The sequence below is a fragment of the Cherax quadricarinatus genome, chromosome 6 (genome assembly GCF_038502225.1).
Source record: "Cherax quadricarinatus isolate ZL_2023a chromosome 6, ASM3850222v1, whole genome shotgun sequence".
NCBI classification, from domain to species: domain Eukaryota; kingdom Metazoa; phylum Arthropoda; class Malacostraca; order Decapoda; family Parastacidae; genus Cherax; species Cherax quadricarinatus.
The window spans coordinates 23,833,850-23,851,198 of NC_091297.1; the positions used below are offsets into that span (position 1 = coordinate 23,833,850).

The 17,349-nt window shown below is 39.3% G+C and overlaps 1 protein-coding gene across 1 annotated transcript; it reads right to left on the reverse strand.

The window, feature by feature from the left end:
* Window positions 1–1,487: 1,487 nt before the first annotated feature.
* Window positions 1,488–16,914, reverse strand: LOC128693783 (uncharacterized; the record flags this gene model as incomplete). Its single annotated transcript, XM_070082093.1, is given in 5 exon segments — window positions 1,488–1,609; window positions 3,762–3,958; window positions 6,730–6,937; window positions 7,571–7,734; window positions 16,708–16,914. Coding segments are annotated over 5 exon segments (728 nt in total), but the record flags the coding sequence as incomplete, so codon positions are not given.
* Between the last annotated feature and the right edge of the window lie 435 nt (window positions 16,915–17,349).

Here is a 17,349-nt window from a genome sequence, read left to right on the forward strand (position 1 = left end):
ATATATCAATAAAATTATTAAAAACACGTAATCCAGGGGGAAATAGGTAAAATAATGATGTGAACGTGTGTGCACACCAGAACATACAAACCCAAGCAGTCACTGGCCCGGCACTCTAGGAACAATTAAAGTGGACTTAAAACGTTATTGAAAGGAAATGACTAATTAATTAAATGTCTGTCAACCAGGTATGCAACTCTCCAGTATCTTTATGGACTAACCAGAGAATCCAGCTCGTCACAAGACGTGAGGTGTCCAAAAAACAATGAACATGTTTTCCCTAACGCATTTTTGGGGTATGGTTAGGTCAGAGACTATTTTCATTCTCCTCCGGCTAGAATTCCAGTCTCAAGAGCAGTATCCAGTATCCATTTTGGATGTCCGTGTTATGGTGAAGTCTCAATCAACTGGAAGTACTTTTTGGTCGCCAGCTTATCCTCATAATAACAGAGTTTTTCACTGTTGCTAAGATAATCAAATGGGTGACTGTTGAACGAGTCTTAAACAGTGACTATCTGGCTTATATTTATAAAATGCACATGGTAGGCCCCAGTTTTCGCACATCACATCTTTTTATCCCTTTCATTTTATTTTTTATTTATTAGCGTTTTGATATTTAATTATTTATTACTGACGGAGAACTATTTAACCAAGCTAAATGTAATCTAACCTACCATAGCCTAAATAACGTAAATTGAGAAATTTGCTACAAACTACACGAGAGAAATTCACATAAAATTCGATAGGATGGGTTGCAATCTCTTCAAGATCCGAGATAAATATTACCCATACCATCTACCAGTCCACTGTACTTCAGCGAATGCTAGTGGTTTAGCAATTGTATATCAAAACCTTGAATAGGCAAAGGAGCTTCAGTTTAACTCCCCCAAGAGTTTGATAAGCTATAACTCAACCCTCCAAACAAGTCAAGGAGCTAGTGAGTAAGGCTTTTAATAATATTCACAGGAACTTTTGCTTAATAAACTCAAGAAGCCTTGCACCTATAGCTTAACACTTTCAATACACCTAAAATTTGTGGATCAGTAGAGGAACATCTGACAGAAAGAAATAAGTAAATTGTCATATACAAACAAACAAAAATTCAAATCTTCCTTAATAGAGGTTACAGAGCTTTGGAAGTTTGAGTTGATTAGAGGAAGCATCCTAAAGCTCATGTATGAAAACCAAAATACTAATTTATTTAAAAGAAATTGACAAATATGTACCTACACAGTTCAATAACAAGCCGAATTATCCTCTTTAAGAAGAGACAAAAGTGTTAAAAGCTTGAAGCCGATCGGGAGAAGCGTTCTCATTGTGTTGCACGAAAATCTTGGATGATGGAAAAAAAAATTAACAATCACTGTATGCATCCTTTTCCGGGGGATACCTCGTGATAAACACTTGAACTCCTAGGAGTTGTGCTGCAATTCAGTGATATGACAGCAACTGTTCATCAGCAGAGTATTTACGTGTACAAAACTGACCTGTCTCTTGTCAGGTAAACGAGAAGGTTACGATGAGTGAGCATGACAGCCTTAGGCAGCCCTGTAGTGCCAGAAGTCATGAACATAATAGCCACAGCTGTGCTAGGCTCCAGACCCTCAGCCTGCAAGGGAAAAAAATAGTATGTATACATTCTGAAAATCAGTTTTTAATTTCCTGTAGATTTGATTTTTTTTTTTTTTTGGAACAATTGATATTAACGTCAACTTGAGAAACACATGGCGAAAGTACAACAAGAGCATGTAGTAAATACTTTAATTATTACTTACAACTATATATAGGTATATCATTACTAAACAATTTGTTATCTTATTTAGTTACACATCTATACATTGCACAATGATCATTAATGCTGCAGTTTACTTATATTCAGACAATCAACAATATTTTCATCTCTATGCAGGAGATGAAATTTTCAATGTACATACTAGATATTCACTCAAGAGCTTTTGATGTATATGCTAGCCAGTTTGGTTAATTAAACGTTGTGTTACTTGTGTGTGGCTGATAATGTAATTGATTACAACAGCTACTGGTCTTAACATGAAGATAGAAAAAATAACTATTCGCATAATACCTTTTTCTTTCAAAAATGAGACCATAGCATTTTGCTATGTACTTCATCCTGCAACAATTTTGGGAACAAAATCCTATCATGTATCCTTTCCTTCAACTTTGATCATCAGCTCAATGGAAAAATATTACTTTCCTCACAACCATAAAGACCACAGTGCAAATATTACCCGGGAGGGTAATATTTGCACAGTTAGTTCACAATGTTAGTTCACAGTTACTGGTCGTGTTGTTGGATGGTGGCAGAATACCTTACATATGACTGTGATAAGGAATAGGATGAAGAAGGTTATCTCCAATATGTGTCGGCGATAATATATGAAACATCCCACGTCCTCAATAGCTGTGATTTTTCAAGAATGCACCCATATTTGAAGAAAATGAATGCTAAATAAGTACTATCTCTAAGTCAAAAACAAGATTCAAACCTGCGCTCTCTGTACCTGGGGAAAAGTCCAAGTTCTGAGGGAGTCTGGCCTAATAACCCGATCTCCCTGAAGAAATTGGACTCTTCGTTATTTCTAGTGATGAGCACATCAAGGGAATGTTAGTTCATTGTGTGTTTCCTATTCAACTTTAAACTTCATAGAAAGAACAAAATAGTTAAAATTCTCCAGAAATGTCTCAGATCTGTTTATGAAGTCGGCCCATGTGGTAAAGACATTATCAACATATCTGTACCAGAACAAGTCTGTGGTTTGATCCTGGGAAGCCCTGTAGTTTCATAGTATCCCAGGTATAGATTAGTAAGTACGGGAGAGAATGGGCTTTCTATACCGCAACCAAGTTCTGTTTGCAGAATTCATTGCTGAAAGAGGAAACATTTGTATTGGTAAGGGCTAAGATTTTCTGGATGGAAATTGTGAACTCCTTTTGATGTGGTAGCGATGTGCGGCGAGAAAATTCAGGATATCATCGACAGAAATCCTAATGAACAAGGAGTCCACATCCATATTTAACATTTTCATTCTGCAGGTCGATATTTTTTTTTGCTTTCTCAATGGGAAAAAAAACTTGCCGAGGAAAGGAGATAGAACACCAGTTAATTAACCATTTAGCTAATTTGTACGAAAATGACCCTCTACTGGAGATGGGTCTCAATGGATCTCTGGTAACCCATAAAAGAGAGACTTGGATCGGTTGTTTTGAACTAAAGTAGAATGTCATTATCCTACAAAGAAGTACCAGCCATTGGAAATAACGAAAAAGAACAATGACATTCTACTTCAGTTCAAAACAACCAATGCAAGTCTCCCTTATTTTTATGGGTTACTCAAGACTCACATGCAGGGTGAATATTGAGACCAGTCCGCTCCATTAGTGGTTCATTTTCGAAAAATTTGCTTAATGGTTAAGTGGTCATCTATCTACTTTCCTTCGCAAGTTTTCTCAGTCACATTTGGTACATTCAGAAGAATAAATGTATGCAATCAGTCATACATGCGATAGGTTATCAATTATGCATACGATGGGTTATCTTTCGTGCATTTAATGAGCTATAAGGCATGCAAATTACAAGTTATCAGTCAAGAATATGACAAATTATCAGTCACATACAGAATGAGTTATTAGTCATGAATGTGGTGAGTTATCACTTATGTATCTGGTCGTTTATCATTTAGGTTCGTAATACGTTATGTCAGGGATCTGACGAGCTTTACGTCCTACTGTTGATTTCTTACCTTAGTGATTGGCGGTAATGGGTGAAAATGCACCAGATCATAAAGGTTGGATCTTCCAGGTACGTCTCCCAAGACCCACATCTTCCTAATGGTGCCGGAAGGCAGGTGGGAGATGGCAGCCTCCAGCTTGGCCACCACAGTGATGTCAACCACAGCCCAGCGAACACCACTCACTTTCATCACACAGACCAACTCGTCTTTTCAATTAGTACAAGATGATATAAGTCACTAAATACGAAGAAGAATGTTGCACATTTTCTTTGCTTAAGAAAGGTTTTATTAAGGGGGTTGCTTAATTTGTAATTATTCTTTAAAAGAACGAAGTAAATTGCATTTGAAATGATTGAATAAATGTTATCACGAGAATTACAAACATGAAGGTATGCATAACCTTGATTTTTGGCTGAATTCTGTTTAAAACTCTTATTTTCACGGTAGTCATCAAATAAGGAATTGGCCGACTAAGAGTTTGAAGACAAGTATCCTGTAGTGTTGTTCTCAACCTTCTTCATTTCACAACATATTTGGTTAAGATCCTTATTATATTTTTCATACTAACTACTTGATGAGATTATTCGTGTTCAAATTCCCTAATTAGTTCTTAGGAGGCAACGAAACTGGCCTGCCTGGAAGTCCAAGTCGTGTTAGCTACACTGACCAATAATAAAGGTCGGTTTATATACATTATCTGCCATCAGAGAGAAAACGCTAATGATGCAAAATTGGATTATTAATTTAAATGCATTGTAAACCTAAATCTCTTACATGTATCAAACATTATTACTCTTGCTCTTTTTGTTGGATAAACCAAATTTCTTCCTAAGAATATGTGATAATATGACAAGTATCACCAAAGAATCAAATTCGTTAATTTGGTGATTCATTATCTCAAGGGAACACCTATTTTATATATTCTAATTTACAGTTTCCATTCAGAAAGTGCTGAAATAAAGCTTACGATTTAAACATTCTCTGTGCAATTTTAGTTGCTTTATCTATTCGAAATCTCTAAAAATATCTAGAAATACATTATTACCTCGGCAACTGAGAAACCTAAACATTATTTTGCCATTATATTTTAATACTGCAAAAAATCTTCCTTGTTAAATTAAAAATCAGATTTCATGCGTCAAGAAAGTTAATTGATTCTGTTTATTATTATTAATTTATTAGATGAAGAATCACTACAGTGTTTGAATTGCAACTACACAAGAAGTATTTTAGCATCTATAATGACATAATATATAAAGTGCCTAGAGACCAAGCAGGATAAAAGGACGTTGTCGCATACGCGGTATATTGTGTCTCACAAGCTATAAATATTCACGAACCAGGTACCTTTTACCCACGAAACCTCTATGATTCTTACGGGTTGAGCGCTTCTGTATGAAAATAATAAAATTATTTTTATCGACAAAAGAGTACATATACTTTCATACAAGATTACTAAATGATTTATTTTGGTTTCATAGATCCCATATACGATACTTTTCCAAGTTGCACATAACATATACATTATTGCAGATTGGGTACGTAATATTACACGTGACATGCATTCTGACAAAAGAGGTTGTGTTGTACGGCAAGTATTACTGACAACAATGGAAGACTCTTGGTGCAAAGAAAATTTTTATTACAGGCAACGTAACACTCACATTCACATCCACTTAAATATCTAGATACCAGTACCTGAGGCGACATTGGTTGTTAGATAACAAACTTGAACGTTTTGAAGACACATGATATATTTTCTTCTCTACGATTAGATCAAAGTAATTTATTTAGAAACTTTACAGGAAAAGCTTCAGTAAATATGAGACAATCGTCAATATTATTACTGACTATTTACAAAGGCATTCTTCTTCAATTCTATGATGTTATTTCCATTAAAAATAACATCATGGCAAAATTTTGTTTTTAACGTTTTCATTTTTTTTAAACACCAATATAGTATTTTCAAACTTTCATGATCACAGAAAATTCAATTAAACCATAAACCATAAACACTCACCTGCAACAATTTTCCTATCTCCATTTTCCCCGAAAACTTGCACTTACACTATCAAAATAAAATGTTTTATTTTTATGTTTTTTTTTATTTTCAGGACTATCACCATGAAGCTCCGAGAGCATCATATTCTCATTATATATATATATATATATATATATATATATATATATATATATATATATATATATAAATATATATATATACACTTTCACTTAAATTCGGACTATTTAAAAAATTATAAATAACGACTCCCTTTATGTGTTAAAAAATGCTTCTCACATCGCTGAGTACAAGCTAAGTGATCTTAATGGAGATTCTGCCTAACATGGGGTAATCTGTGCCTATTATGAAAGTCTTTGCTTATTATAAGCAACGAGGAAGGAACTGTACAGGACGAGACTAACTGTTATCATCGAGGCGAGGCAGACTCTATAGGGGCAATTTTCGTTTGTATGAATAGCTTGGTCTCCGCGGGGTATTGTTAAAGAACCTGTTATTGCAAAATATGTATGGATTTCTTGTATACGGTATGCTTACGTTAAGTTTAGTTAGATTAGTTAGGCTAGATTATTCTCTCTCTACAAAAAATAACCAATTATTACAAGCAACAATGCCAAGAGATGAAACAAGATAAAAAACATTAAAAATTTTTGAAGCCCACAGATAAATGCTTTAAAGCTCAGTAAGCAGTGATTCATTTAAACCATTCCACGGATACAACCCGCGATCAGAGAGTCATAAAACTCCAGACCGACGCGCTACTCTCTGATCGCAGGTTCTATCCCCACCTGTTATGGTTTGTTTGCAATCGTGTCATTACGATTTCGTGAGTCAGTCACTCATTTGGCTGTCGGAGAAATAGTCAAATACTGTTATTAAGAGGGCGGGCTGTGTAATTGTCTCGCATATATTGTAAACCAGCAAAGGAACGCAACCATTTCTTGTCAAAAGATTTACCTGTACTGAGGGAAGGGCTGGCAGGAACGAAGACAGCGCCGCGGTACAGGACGGATAGCACCACCAGTGGGAAGTCTACATGGTTGGGAGCCAGGTAGAGGACGGCGTGACGCAGTGTGGCCCCAGCGGCGTTGAGACCTGCAGACACCCGTGGCACAAGATCACACAATTCAGAGAACGTCCGCTGTTCTTGAGTCTCTGCGTTTACCTGAAAAAATCAAAATAATTATGTAAACGAAAACAATTGGAGACAGTTAAAAGTAGAAGATAAAAGCACTGTAGAGATCAGCCTAGAATACCACTGAAGAAGGCCTCAGTAAGCCAAAATAAATTAACCACTTCTGTTCTATTTCTCGTTTGTGCCATTAACCACTGTTAATCACACTTTAATATTTGAAAGTCATTGCAAATTTACATCCGCGTTGAAAAAAATATACATACAGCTTTTAACTCTATGTATATTTCAGCCTGCATGTTAAGGCTTCTCCTCAGTCATAGTCCCTCTGAGTGAAGAGCAGCATCACTTCAGGGAATCTCTAAGTTTCAACATTTTTATTGCAACATGAGTTCTATCTGGAACTTAATGATTCACAAAGCTGCTTATTTTGGATAAATACAACATTCTCGTGAATGATTCACCTTCGCCATATTAATGATAACCATAACATAAAGCTCTTTGACTTTTCATATAACAAGTCTACTTCACGAGAAAAACTAGTGTCAACACAGCCACGGTAATCCTGCTCAGTGAAATACAGCTTTCAGTTCATTAAAAATTATCAGGCAAAAGATCAAGAATATCAAATGATAGATTAATGTACGTTTTTCTTAAATAACTCACCATTCCTACAGCATCGCCGTATTTTGCAATTATCTTCAAAACGTGAGCAGCGTAATTAGTGTCAGGTATAGGTGGGAGAGGTGTGGAACCCTCCCACTCCAGGATACGGGGCTTCCGGCCTGCGTCTCCAACCTCATCGCCCATCTTGATTTTTGGCTTTTTATCTGAAGATTGGGCATTTTTAGTACATTTTGTTATTTTGATGAACACCGGGCTAAAACAGTATTGGTCTTCAGCAGAGTGCACTAAAATGTTACCAGTTGCTTCTTCAAAAGTAAACACTGTATTACATCAGAAATGTTTGCTGTATGTGATACATTACATATATATGCAGAACAACCACTGTGAAAAAATAGTGAAATTCCAAGTGCTTTCGTGATATCACCTGTTTACTGTGATCTTATTGCGTATACAAATATGCAAGAGAAACCACGGGGGGTGGGGGTGGAAATCTTAAGCTCAAGTACGTTCACACTTCTCAGTGCGTCATCAGGAGCTGTGCAATGTTGCAAAGACAGCAACAGAAGGAGTAGAGTAAGTTTTCAGAGTTTGGTAGTGCGGAGGCACAAGCCAGTCTCAAACTCTCTGCGGAAGGCAAGCGGGATGCCAACCCACACACCGGTACCCCCGCCGCACTCCCCGTATGGGGTCGGGTGGGGGTAGGCCTCGCAGATAGCATGAGGAAAATATTAGAAGATAGTTAATAGCCAGCACTAAACTTCTAACCGCCGGGAACAGGTAATGTGCCGTAGAAAGTTGCAATATTGGATAATTACATATCTTCATTTATAACCTTCTAACTAATGAAATAAAGGGAAAAAAATACCTCACTTGTCAATGGTGTCGCAGCACCTTCCAGAACATTCAGGAAATACTCGCAGTGTAAGTGTGAATTTTCTTTTTCAGACTTCCTTTCTCATAATAACTAGGCTGTTCTTAATTTGAATGCCATTCCTATCATTATCACCTATCATCAGTTAATATCATTATATTATTAACAACTTGATTCAATGCCATTCTTATCATTATTATCCGCAAATATCATTATTAGCATCGTCATAACATGGCTATTCATAATTTTAATGTCATTCCTATCATTATTATCAACTATTATCCGCTAATATCATTATTATCATCATTACAATATTACCAACAACCTGATTCATTAAACCACTAAACTAGTTGCAATCACCATGTTACAACCATCTATGTGTACCTTGTACCACTGTACCTAGACGGGTTAGGCCTCAATAGTTATACCGACGGACCTAACATATTCAATATCAACATTCGCGCCAAAACGACGGGCGTACCATGATGTCAGTTAATATGCCTGTGTGAATTTTCCTATTCAGGCTTCCTTTCTCATAATAACTAGGCTATTCTTAATAGTAATGCCATTTCTGCCATTATTATCCGCTATCATTATCATCATCATCATAACTAGGCTATTCTTAATTTTAATGCCATAACTATCATTATTATCAACTATCATCCGCAAATATCACTACAATATTACCAACATGATTCATTAAACCACTAAACTAGTTGCAATCATCATGTTGCAACTACCTATGTATACAAATTCCAACTACTCCGTTATGGAAAACTGGAGGAGATAATAACTAGAACAGAGTATACTACTGACTCCGGCCATACAATAGAGTGGAAAAATAATGTAAGGGACCTGGGAGTAGTAATGTCTGAGGATCTCACTTTCAAGGATCACAACAGTGCCACGATCGCACGTGCAAAGAAAATGATAGGATGGATAATGAGAACTTTCAAAACGAGAGATGCCAAGCCAATGATGATCCTTTTCAAATCACTTGTTCTCTCTAGGCTGGAATACTGCTGTACATTAACATCTCCATTCAAAGCAGGTGAAATCGCAGATCTAGAGTGTACAGAGATCCTTTACTGCACGTATAAGTATTGTCAAGCACCTTAACTACTGGGAACGCTTGGAAGCACTTGACTTGTACTCGTTGGAACGCAGGAGCTCCGGAGAGATATATCATAATCTACACTTGGAAAATCTTGGAAGGAATGGTCCCAAATCTGCACACAGAAATCACTCCCTACGAAAGTAAAAGACTGGGCAGGCGATGCAAAATGCCCCCAATAAAAAGTAGGGGCGCCATTGGTACACTAAGAGAAAACACCATAAGTGTCCGGGGCCCAAAACTGTTCAACAGCCTCCCATCAAGCATTAGGGGAATTGCCAATAAGCCCCTGGCTGCCTTCAAGAGAGAGCTGGACAGATACCTAAAGTTAGTGCCGGATCAGCCGGGCTGTGGCTCGTACGTTGGACTGCGTGCGGCCAGCAGTAACAGCCTAGTTGATCAGGCCCTGATCCATCGGGAGGCCTGGTCATGGACCGGGCCGCGGGGGCGTTGATCCCCGGAATAACCTCCAGGTAACCTCCATGTAACCACTGTACCAAGACGCATTACGACCTCAATTGTTATGCCGAAGGCAGACCTAACATATCGACGTTCAGGACAGACTAAACGACAAGCGTACCATGATGTTCAGTTTGCAGACTCTGGTCGAATATAACCGAAACATCATGAAACCCCCTGGCATAAGGAGCAATCCAGCGCTTTTGTATAACATTGTTGTTTAAGACACAACTGACTCCACTAAATAACTATCCAGTTTGTATAGCCCATAATTTGAGTTACATACGGCATTCCTATCATGTTTCAAGAGGGAGGACTCTATTATGTTTCTTTCCATGATGGACATGTTAGGTACAATTGGATTCCGCTATTCAGCTCCCACACTCGTTACAAGTAAAAAACTACGCATTGACAGGCATCACTACCTCTTAAAAATTACAATTACCAAATTGCAGCAATTCCTGCATACTTTTTTTTATAAAAGGCTGTCAATGTTCAACCCGTCCTCCTAATAATTGCGTCACACCTTCACAAAGTTTACATCACCGAAAGAATCCTGGACACCATAGTCTTCATTTTCCACCTTTATCATGATAAATTTTTCATATATAGCAACCTTATTGTAATGCTGCTCAGATTCATCATCGACTAACGCACTTCTCTTAATGAACTCATTCTCTAGATGTTTATATTTTGAGTTTATTTGTAATTTTCGGCTAAAAAAAAAATGGTAACAGAGTAGCATAAGTTGTATCGAGTATTTTTTTTTATATTTTATTTAAAACATCATAAATACAAGGCTGCTTAAAAATTAAATAGCATCACCATACATAATCTATAGAGTACAACAAGATACACACCATAAATACCAGAAAAAAAAAATCTTTGTAACTAATACGTATAGATATATACGACAAACACACCATAAAATGCATACGTACGTTTCACTAAACACACACTATACCAAAAGATATAACTGTTTGCGTAACAAATATAACACTGGTGGAAACCCCACTTAACCCATTATAACCTACATGCACATCATACAAACATGTTACATTGATGATTAAACAATAGTTTATGTAATTTGCATACAAAATATACAATTGATTATAGAAATTCCAACTTAGACACAAATTCAATGATTTACTCTAACACAAATTCATTAACATAATAAATATTATATAAATTGACGATCATATTAATCGTCAGCAATTTCCATCCATTCTATGTGTGTTCAATCTTGATACCTATGAACTACGTTTGAATCACAAACAAAAATCATAATGTTGCTAAATATTTATAGGATACAACTGGACGACTCAGGGTAATGTACACAGACTAGACTGAACAGTAACAGGGAAGGGATAAAACATGCATATATATATATATATATATATATATATATATATATATATATATATATATATATATATATATATATATATATATATATACATACGTATATATCTACATATATATATATATATTTATACACATACATATACATATACATGTTTATATACCCAAATATCTGGACCTCCATAACACAATCAAAAACAAAACTAAGAAAACTAGTGACTCAAGAATACAACGAGTCTTTACACAAAGGAAAGCATCAAAAACATAAATATGTAAAGGCACCCCAGTCATTTTGTACAAAAAAAAGGTACAATAAGTAACTAACCCCTGAATCTACAACCACACATCCATAACAACTAAAAAACATTCATGCCCAAACTCATATTCACGCAACTCACCCCCCCCCCCCCAAGAGACGAGCCAGCTATTGCCCACTGACCTACACGACACTTATTCAGAATGCCCGTATATTTATCACAGATTCACAAGGGTTTCAATAGTGAGCCTTTTATAACCGTCCGAAAAACCCTCATCCCACCTCCTCCCATACAATTCCCTATTCCTACACATTGTACGATAAAACGTTATTGCAAGGACACGCCTTCTCACCTCACTGACCCCTTTCCCCCCTCATTACCCACGAAATATAAATGTAATCCACGATAATATAATCTAAAGCCCGTTCAACGTCCTGGTCTAATCCACCTATGTCGAGACTTAACGCACGCAGGACCTGCACTCTTCTGCCTCCCACCCTCTGTTCCACCCTACCCAACCAACTCCTGACATCTTCTAAACCTTCGCAAAAATAGACAACATGAAAAGCCGTGTCTTCCCCACCACAAAACCCACACCCGCCTCCCTCCACGACTCTTCTGGATCGTAGTATTGCCCCTGACGGCAATATACCATGTAAAAAAAGAAACATGACTTCACGCACCCTAGGCCGTAATTTCAACTTACTAAATCGGAGCCATATATTTTCCCACGAGTACATGGGGAACAAACCTTCTACTGGAGCTGCGCACATACCCCCTAGTAACCTACTTAAAACCCTTATGCGAATGTTCCTCCGTTCCTTTACCATCAACAAAGCTCGTAGTACAATCTCACATTCCCTTAACTCCATTCCCCTATACCACTTTTTCACCCTCGTATATACTTGGTCCATATTTCCCGCCATCACACCCACACGCCAAACCTCCCACTTTAGAAAAACACATTTCACCCTACGCTTTAAGTCCAACAATCCCAAACCTCCTCGACGTACAGTTAACATAACAACCTCACGTTTTAACCAATCACACCTCGATCCCCACAGAAAGGTAAATACTCTTCTCAATATTCCATTGATCGCTGTTCCTGTAATTGGGAATACAGCCGCAACGTGCCACACCTTACTATACAATAAAACGTTAACAACGATCACACGTTGGGCCAGAGTGAGATGTTGGGGCCTCAAAACACCCAGACGACCAATGACCTTTTCCAACGTCCTTACTGAATTTTCCTCCCGCGCCACATCCAAATCGTCTCTATAAATAATACCGCAAATCTTTAATGACATCGCAGTTGTGTTAACCACGTTACAGCTCACCATTCCACCCCCTTTCCAGGTACCCAACGCCATCATCATCGACTTTTTACTATTTACCTTCATACCCGTGGCACGTTCAAACACACGCACAACATCTTCCAACCCTTTCATAGACATTCGTTCACACACCAAAACAGTCGTATCATCCACATAACCTATTAATGCAGGCCAACAATCCCCTTCCCTTACCCCACCCCGGGAACTAACTGTGCTCTCAACCCTCCTGTAAAAGGGATCCTGAAAACACGCAAATAAGATCTGTGACATAGGGCACCCTTGTCTTAAACCTCTACCCATCTCAAAGTCCGTCCCCATACACCCATTTATTTGTACCCTCATCTTTGCCCCCTTATACAGCGTGTTTACCCACCCAACTATTTCTTCTCCATAACCCTGTCTCCGAAGAATACTCTGCAGTGCACCCCTTTCCACTATCATAGGCGGCCCGCCAGTCCAAGGCCAGTAAAGTCGCCCCCTCCCCTCCCCCCTTTGACTCCACAAAACTTCTTATGAGCCCGTGACCTTCTAACATCGACCTGCCCGGCAACCCATACAGCGATGGCGAAACGACCCTCCCCACCACGCATTTTACCCTATTACCCAAAATTTTTGCGAAAACCTTATAGTCTGCACAGAGCAACGATATCGCCCTATACTTCCCAAGGTTTGGCTGCCCTTTGCCTTTCGGGACCAACACCACAACTGCCGTATTCTGCTTATCCCCTAACGTACCCTTCTCCTTCATTCAATTTAATAATCTTACCATGAACTTCCCAATCAACTCCCAATGCTGCAAATAAAATTCCACCGGTAAACCATCAATACCCGGGGCCTTGCCCTTCCTCATTCCGTGTAAAGCAATTTCAATTTCCTCCTCAGTAATAACCCCACCCAAAGCCTTCCTATCACTGTGACCCAAAATGCACTTTGCATAAGTGCACACCTTACTTAATTCCACTTCATCCACGCTACTACTAGTCCAGTGTTTTTTATACCACGTATCCACATATGCACTCATAGCTTTTGTGTTTCGTATCACTTGACCTGCTCTATGGATTCCCATCGTCTCATTTACCTCCAAGCTCGGGATTGCCGTCAGCGCCTGCTTTTGCTTTTGTTGTCTCAACACACACGCACCGCGTGAAACTGCTCATTATGCAACGTTCGCAAGCTCTCTTTTATGTCTACAATCTCGTCCATGGGGTAAACACCACCAACCGATCCCTGCCCATAACTTCGTAATCGATCCTCTAAATAATTCGCTAGCCCATATTTTAAAGTGTTTATACGCCTACCCTCCCTCACGTAAAAGGATTTTATCCTTTCCTTTGCCACCGAGTCCCACCACGTTACAATGTCTTCCACCTCCTGAGCTTCCCTTGAAAGCTCATTCCATAGCATAGAAAAACCCTCTAACCCTTCCTCATCACTTAACACACTAATATTTAATTTCCAATAATTCTTATAAATTTCCGCCATCCCCTCCCACCCTACCTCCACTACAACTGCCCTGTGATCTGACAAGACCGTCTCCACCGTATTAAAAGACTTTACAACTACTCCCTGCAAAATATTCACTCTAACCTTGCAGCATATCCCCTTCTGATGAAAGTATGTTCTGTTTCCCAACCACTCCCCCAAACACATCTCGTAACTTAACATCCCTCAACAAATCTCTGAAAGGTGCAGACACATGCCCAGCCCCTTTGGGTTCGACGTCAGCCGCCCTTATGTCACAGTTCCAGTCACCCCCCACTATCGCTACTTCCGGAAGACCACGCAAAAAATAAATAAGGTCCTCACACACAAAATCCGTCGAACCTTCGTGTCATTCTCCGCAGGGGCATAGACACTTACCAAAGATACACGCTTTCCCATCCAAGTCCCATCCACTCGCAACACCCTCCCCCCACCCCCCTCACATCTCTAACACAAACGGGCTCGTCTCTTTTATTAAAAGACCCACACCACTTTCAAACGGATAGTTGGCAGGGTCAGTACTGTATAACCTGCAACCTGCAACACTTCTCCTTCTTTGAAATTGTGTTCTTGAAGGAACAGAACATCAATTCTATGTTTGCTAAGAAAACTGCTCAACCAATCTCTCTTTAGTCTAGTACATAAACCGTTAACATTAGCAGTCATACACCTAAGGCCTGTTATATTTTCCACCCTTTCCTCTTCTCCTCTCGTGGTTCACCACTTGATTTGTTACGTCTATGTGTCTTCTTTACAGTACCTTCCCATTCGCCTCCCTTCTTGCGATGGCGTCCCTCATAACCCCCCCCTCCCCTCACCCATCCTCTCAGTTTTTTTTTCCAGTCCTCTGTGCCGGCGTCAGTACGTCATCCGAATCTGACGTAGCTGCCCGTTTCCTCGTAACGTTCTTATCCTCCATGTCAAGATCCGAGGAAGCCTCATGGTGTACCTCAACATCCACCTCACAATGAGGTATGAAGTCTCCCGATGTCCCAGTCTCGTCGTCCTTCTGCCGAGTCTCATATTGTTGACAATCCGGTCTCAGAAAGTCTCCAGCTACGTCTTCCGGAGACGGAGCTTCCACCACTTGCGGTGACAAGGTCCTTAAAACTTCGTCTAAATCCTCACCTATACTCAACACGTCATGCCGGGGTACCAATCCAGCAGATGGTATCGGCAACGACTCAGATGCAGGGAGCTGAGGGGAGGACTCACTCTCATTTCGAAAAGCCTGTTCCACCATCTCACTCCACAAACGACCACGCCCTTCCTCTGACGAACGATGCTCACCATCACGTGTGACTGGGGCTACTTCTTCTTGCACAGGTTTGGTCACGCGTCTGTTCTTTTCGCATGCCGCCGCTATGTGGTCATACTCTCCACAAATGCGACACGTACGCCGCTGTCCAGGATATAAAACCATTACCTGTGTCCTAAAATCTTGAAGATACACATATGACGGTATGGGTTGACGCAACGTCCTCTTAAGGCTGAATGTACCTTCCGGCATACCTGCGTAGGCACCCATTATCCACTTACCCTGCTGGGCAGAGTGCACAGTTCCATATTTCTCAAAGACGTTTCTGATGTCAGCTTCGTTCGCCTCGAAGGGGACATTCCGCAACTTTATCCAAGTATAATATCGAGACACGTCCACCAGTCTCACACGCACAGCAGGCGTAACGTCAAAACACACATCTTGAAAGCGCCTAACCACCGATTCATAAACTGTCGCGGCAAGCAGTTTCACAAATACTCTATGCGCTCCGTTCAGCGCTACCCCATACAATTCACCATCTTGTATGCCGTATGTCTCCCTGATTATCTTGGGTAAGAGTATTTGAGCTGAACTAGGTGTAATCGCACCTCGAAGTAGTTCAATACCAATAGTATTAACACGTCTGCGATGACAAACCGCCATCTTAACACCAGTAATTTCCCAGCTGTGTCAAAAGAGACACAACAACACCTCCTCGTACCACTGCTGTCAGGTTACTGAGGAGCGTCAGGCAAGGGGATCTACACAGCCCAAGAGCGATGCAGACAATGTATCGAGTATTAGTGTAAGCTGCTGTAGTTGCTACAATCCTGTAAGTGTCTGCCAAAGCAGCAACAGCAGTAATAATAGCAACAGATGGATTATACATACGACGAATTCTAATACACGGTCTTACCACGTGGAACGCACCGCTTCTTTCCAATCACTTTTTTGGGCTATCCTAGATTCTCTACACACATGCTGCTATGTATGATAGTCTATGTAACTGTATTTGTATATATCTGAATAAACTTACTTTTTCTTTTGGTGGTAGGTACTGATGCTGAAGACATGGGAGAGATGAGGTGCTGTAGGTTAATTAACTGAGCAATGAAGGTGTGTTCCGTTTTCTCTGGTCGAGACTAAGCATATATCACTGGTAATGTAGCTCATGCTCAGACTTAATTAAGTCAGACGAAGTATTAGCTGCACTTATTTTCTAAAGAAGTTGTTTACCTGACAAACTGCAATTTTTCTCAGTTCACACACATACATAAATATGTGTTTGAACTGAGATTATGGGGTACATACACTCTGGTAGAGACGGAACTGATGTAACTGGCATTGCAAGCTCGTATTTAGACAAGAACAATACAAACGATACATATTTCGGTTGCTTCGCCATCCGAGAAACATATCCCTGTACTGAATAATCCCAGGCCTATGTATATCAATGTACAAGAGCAAATTAGTGCAAAATGAGGCATAAGTTTCAACTGCAGTTAAATATTAGTAGGAGTGTAAGAAATAAGATAAATGAGCTAAGATTAATTGCATGTGCAGATAGCATAGATATTATTGTTATAATAAATACCTGGTTCCGCCTGAAAGATAGAAAAATTCCTTCAGAATGCCACATATTATCACACAGTGATAATAGGAATGGTGGTATAGTGAA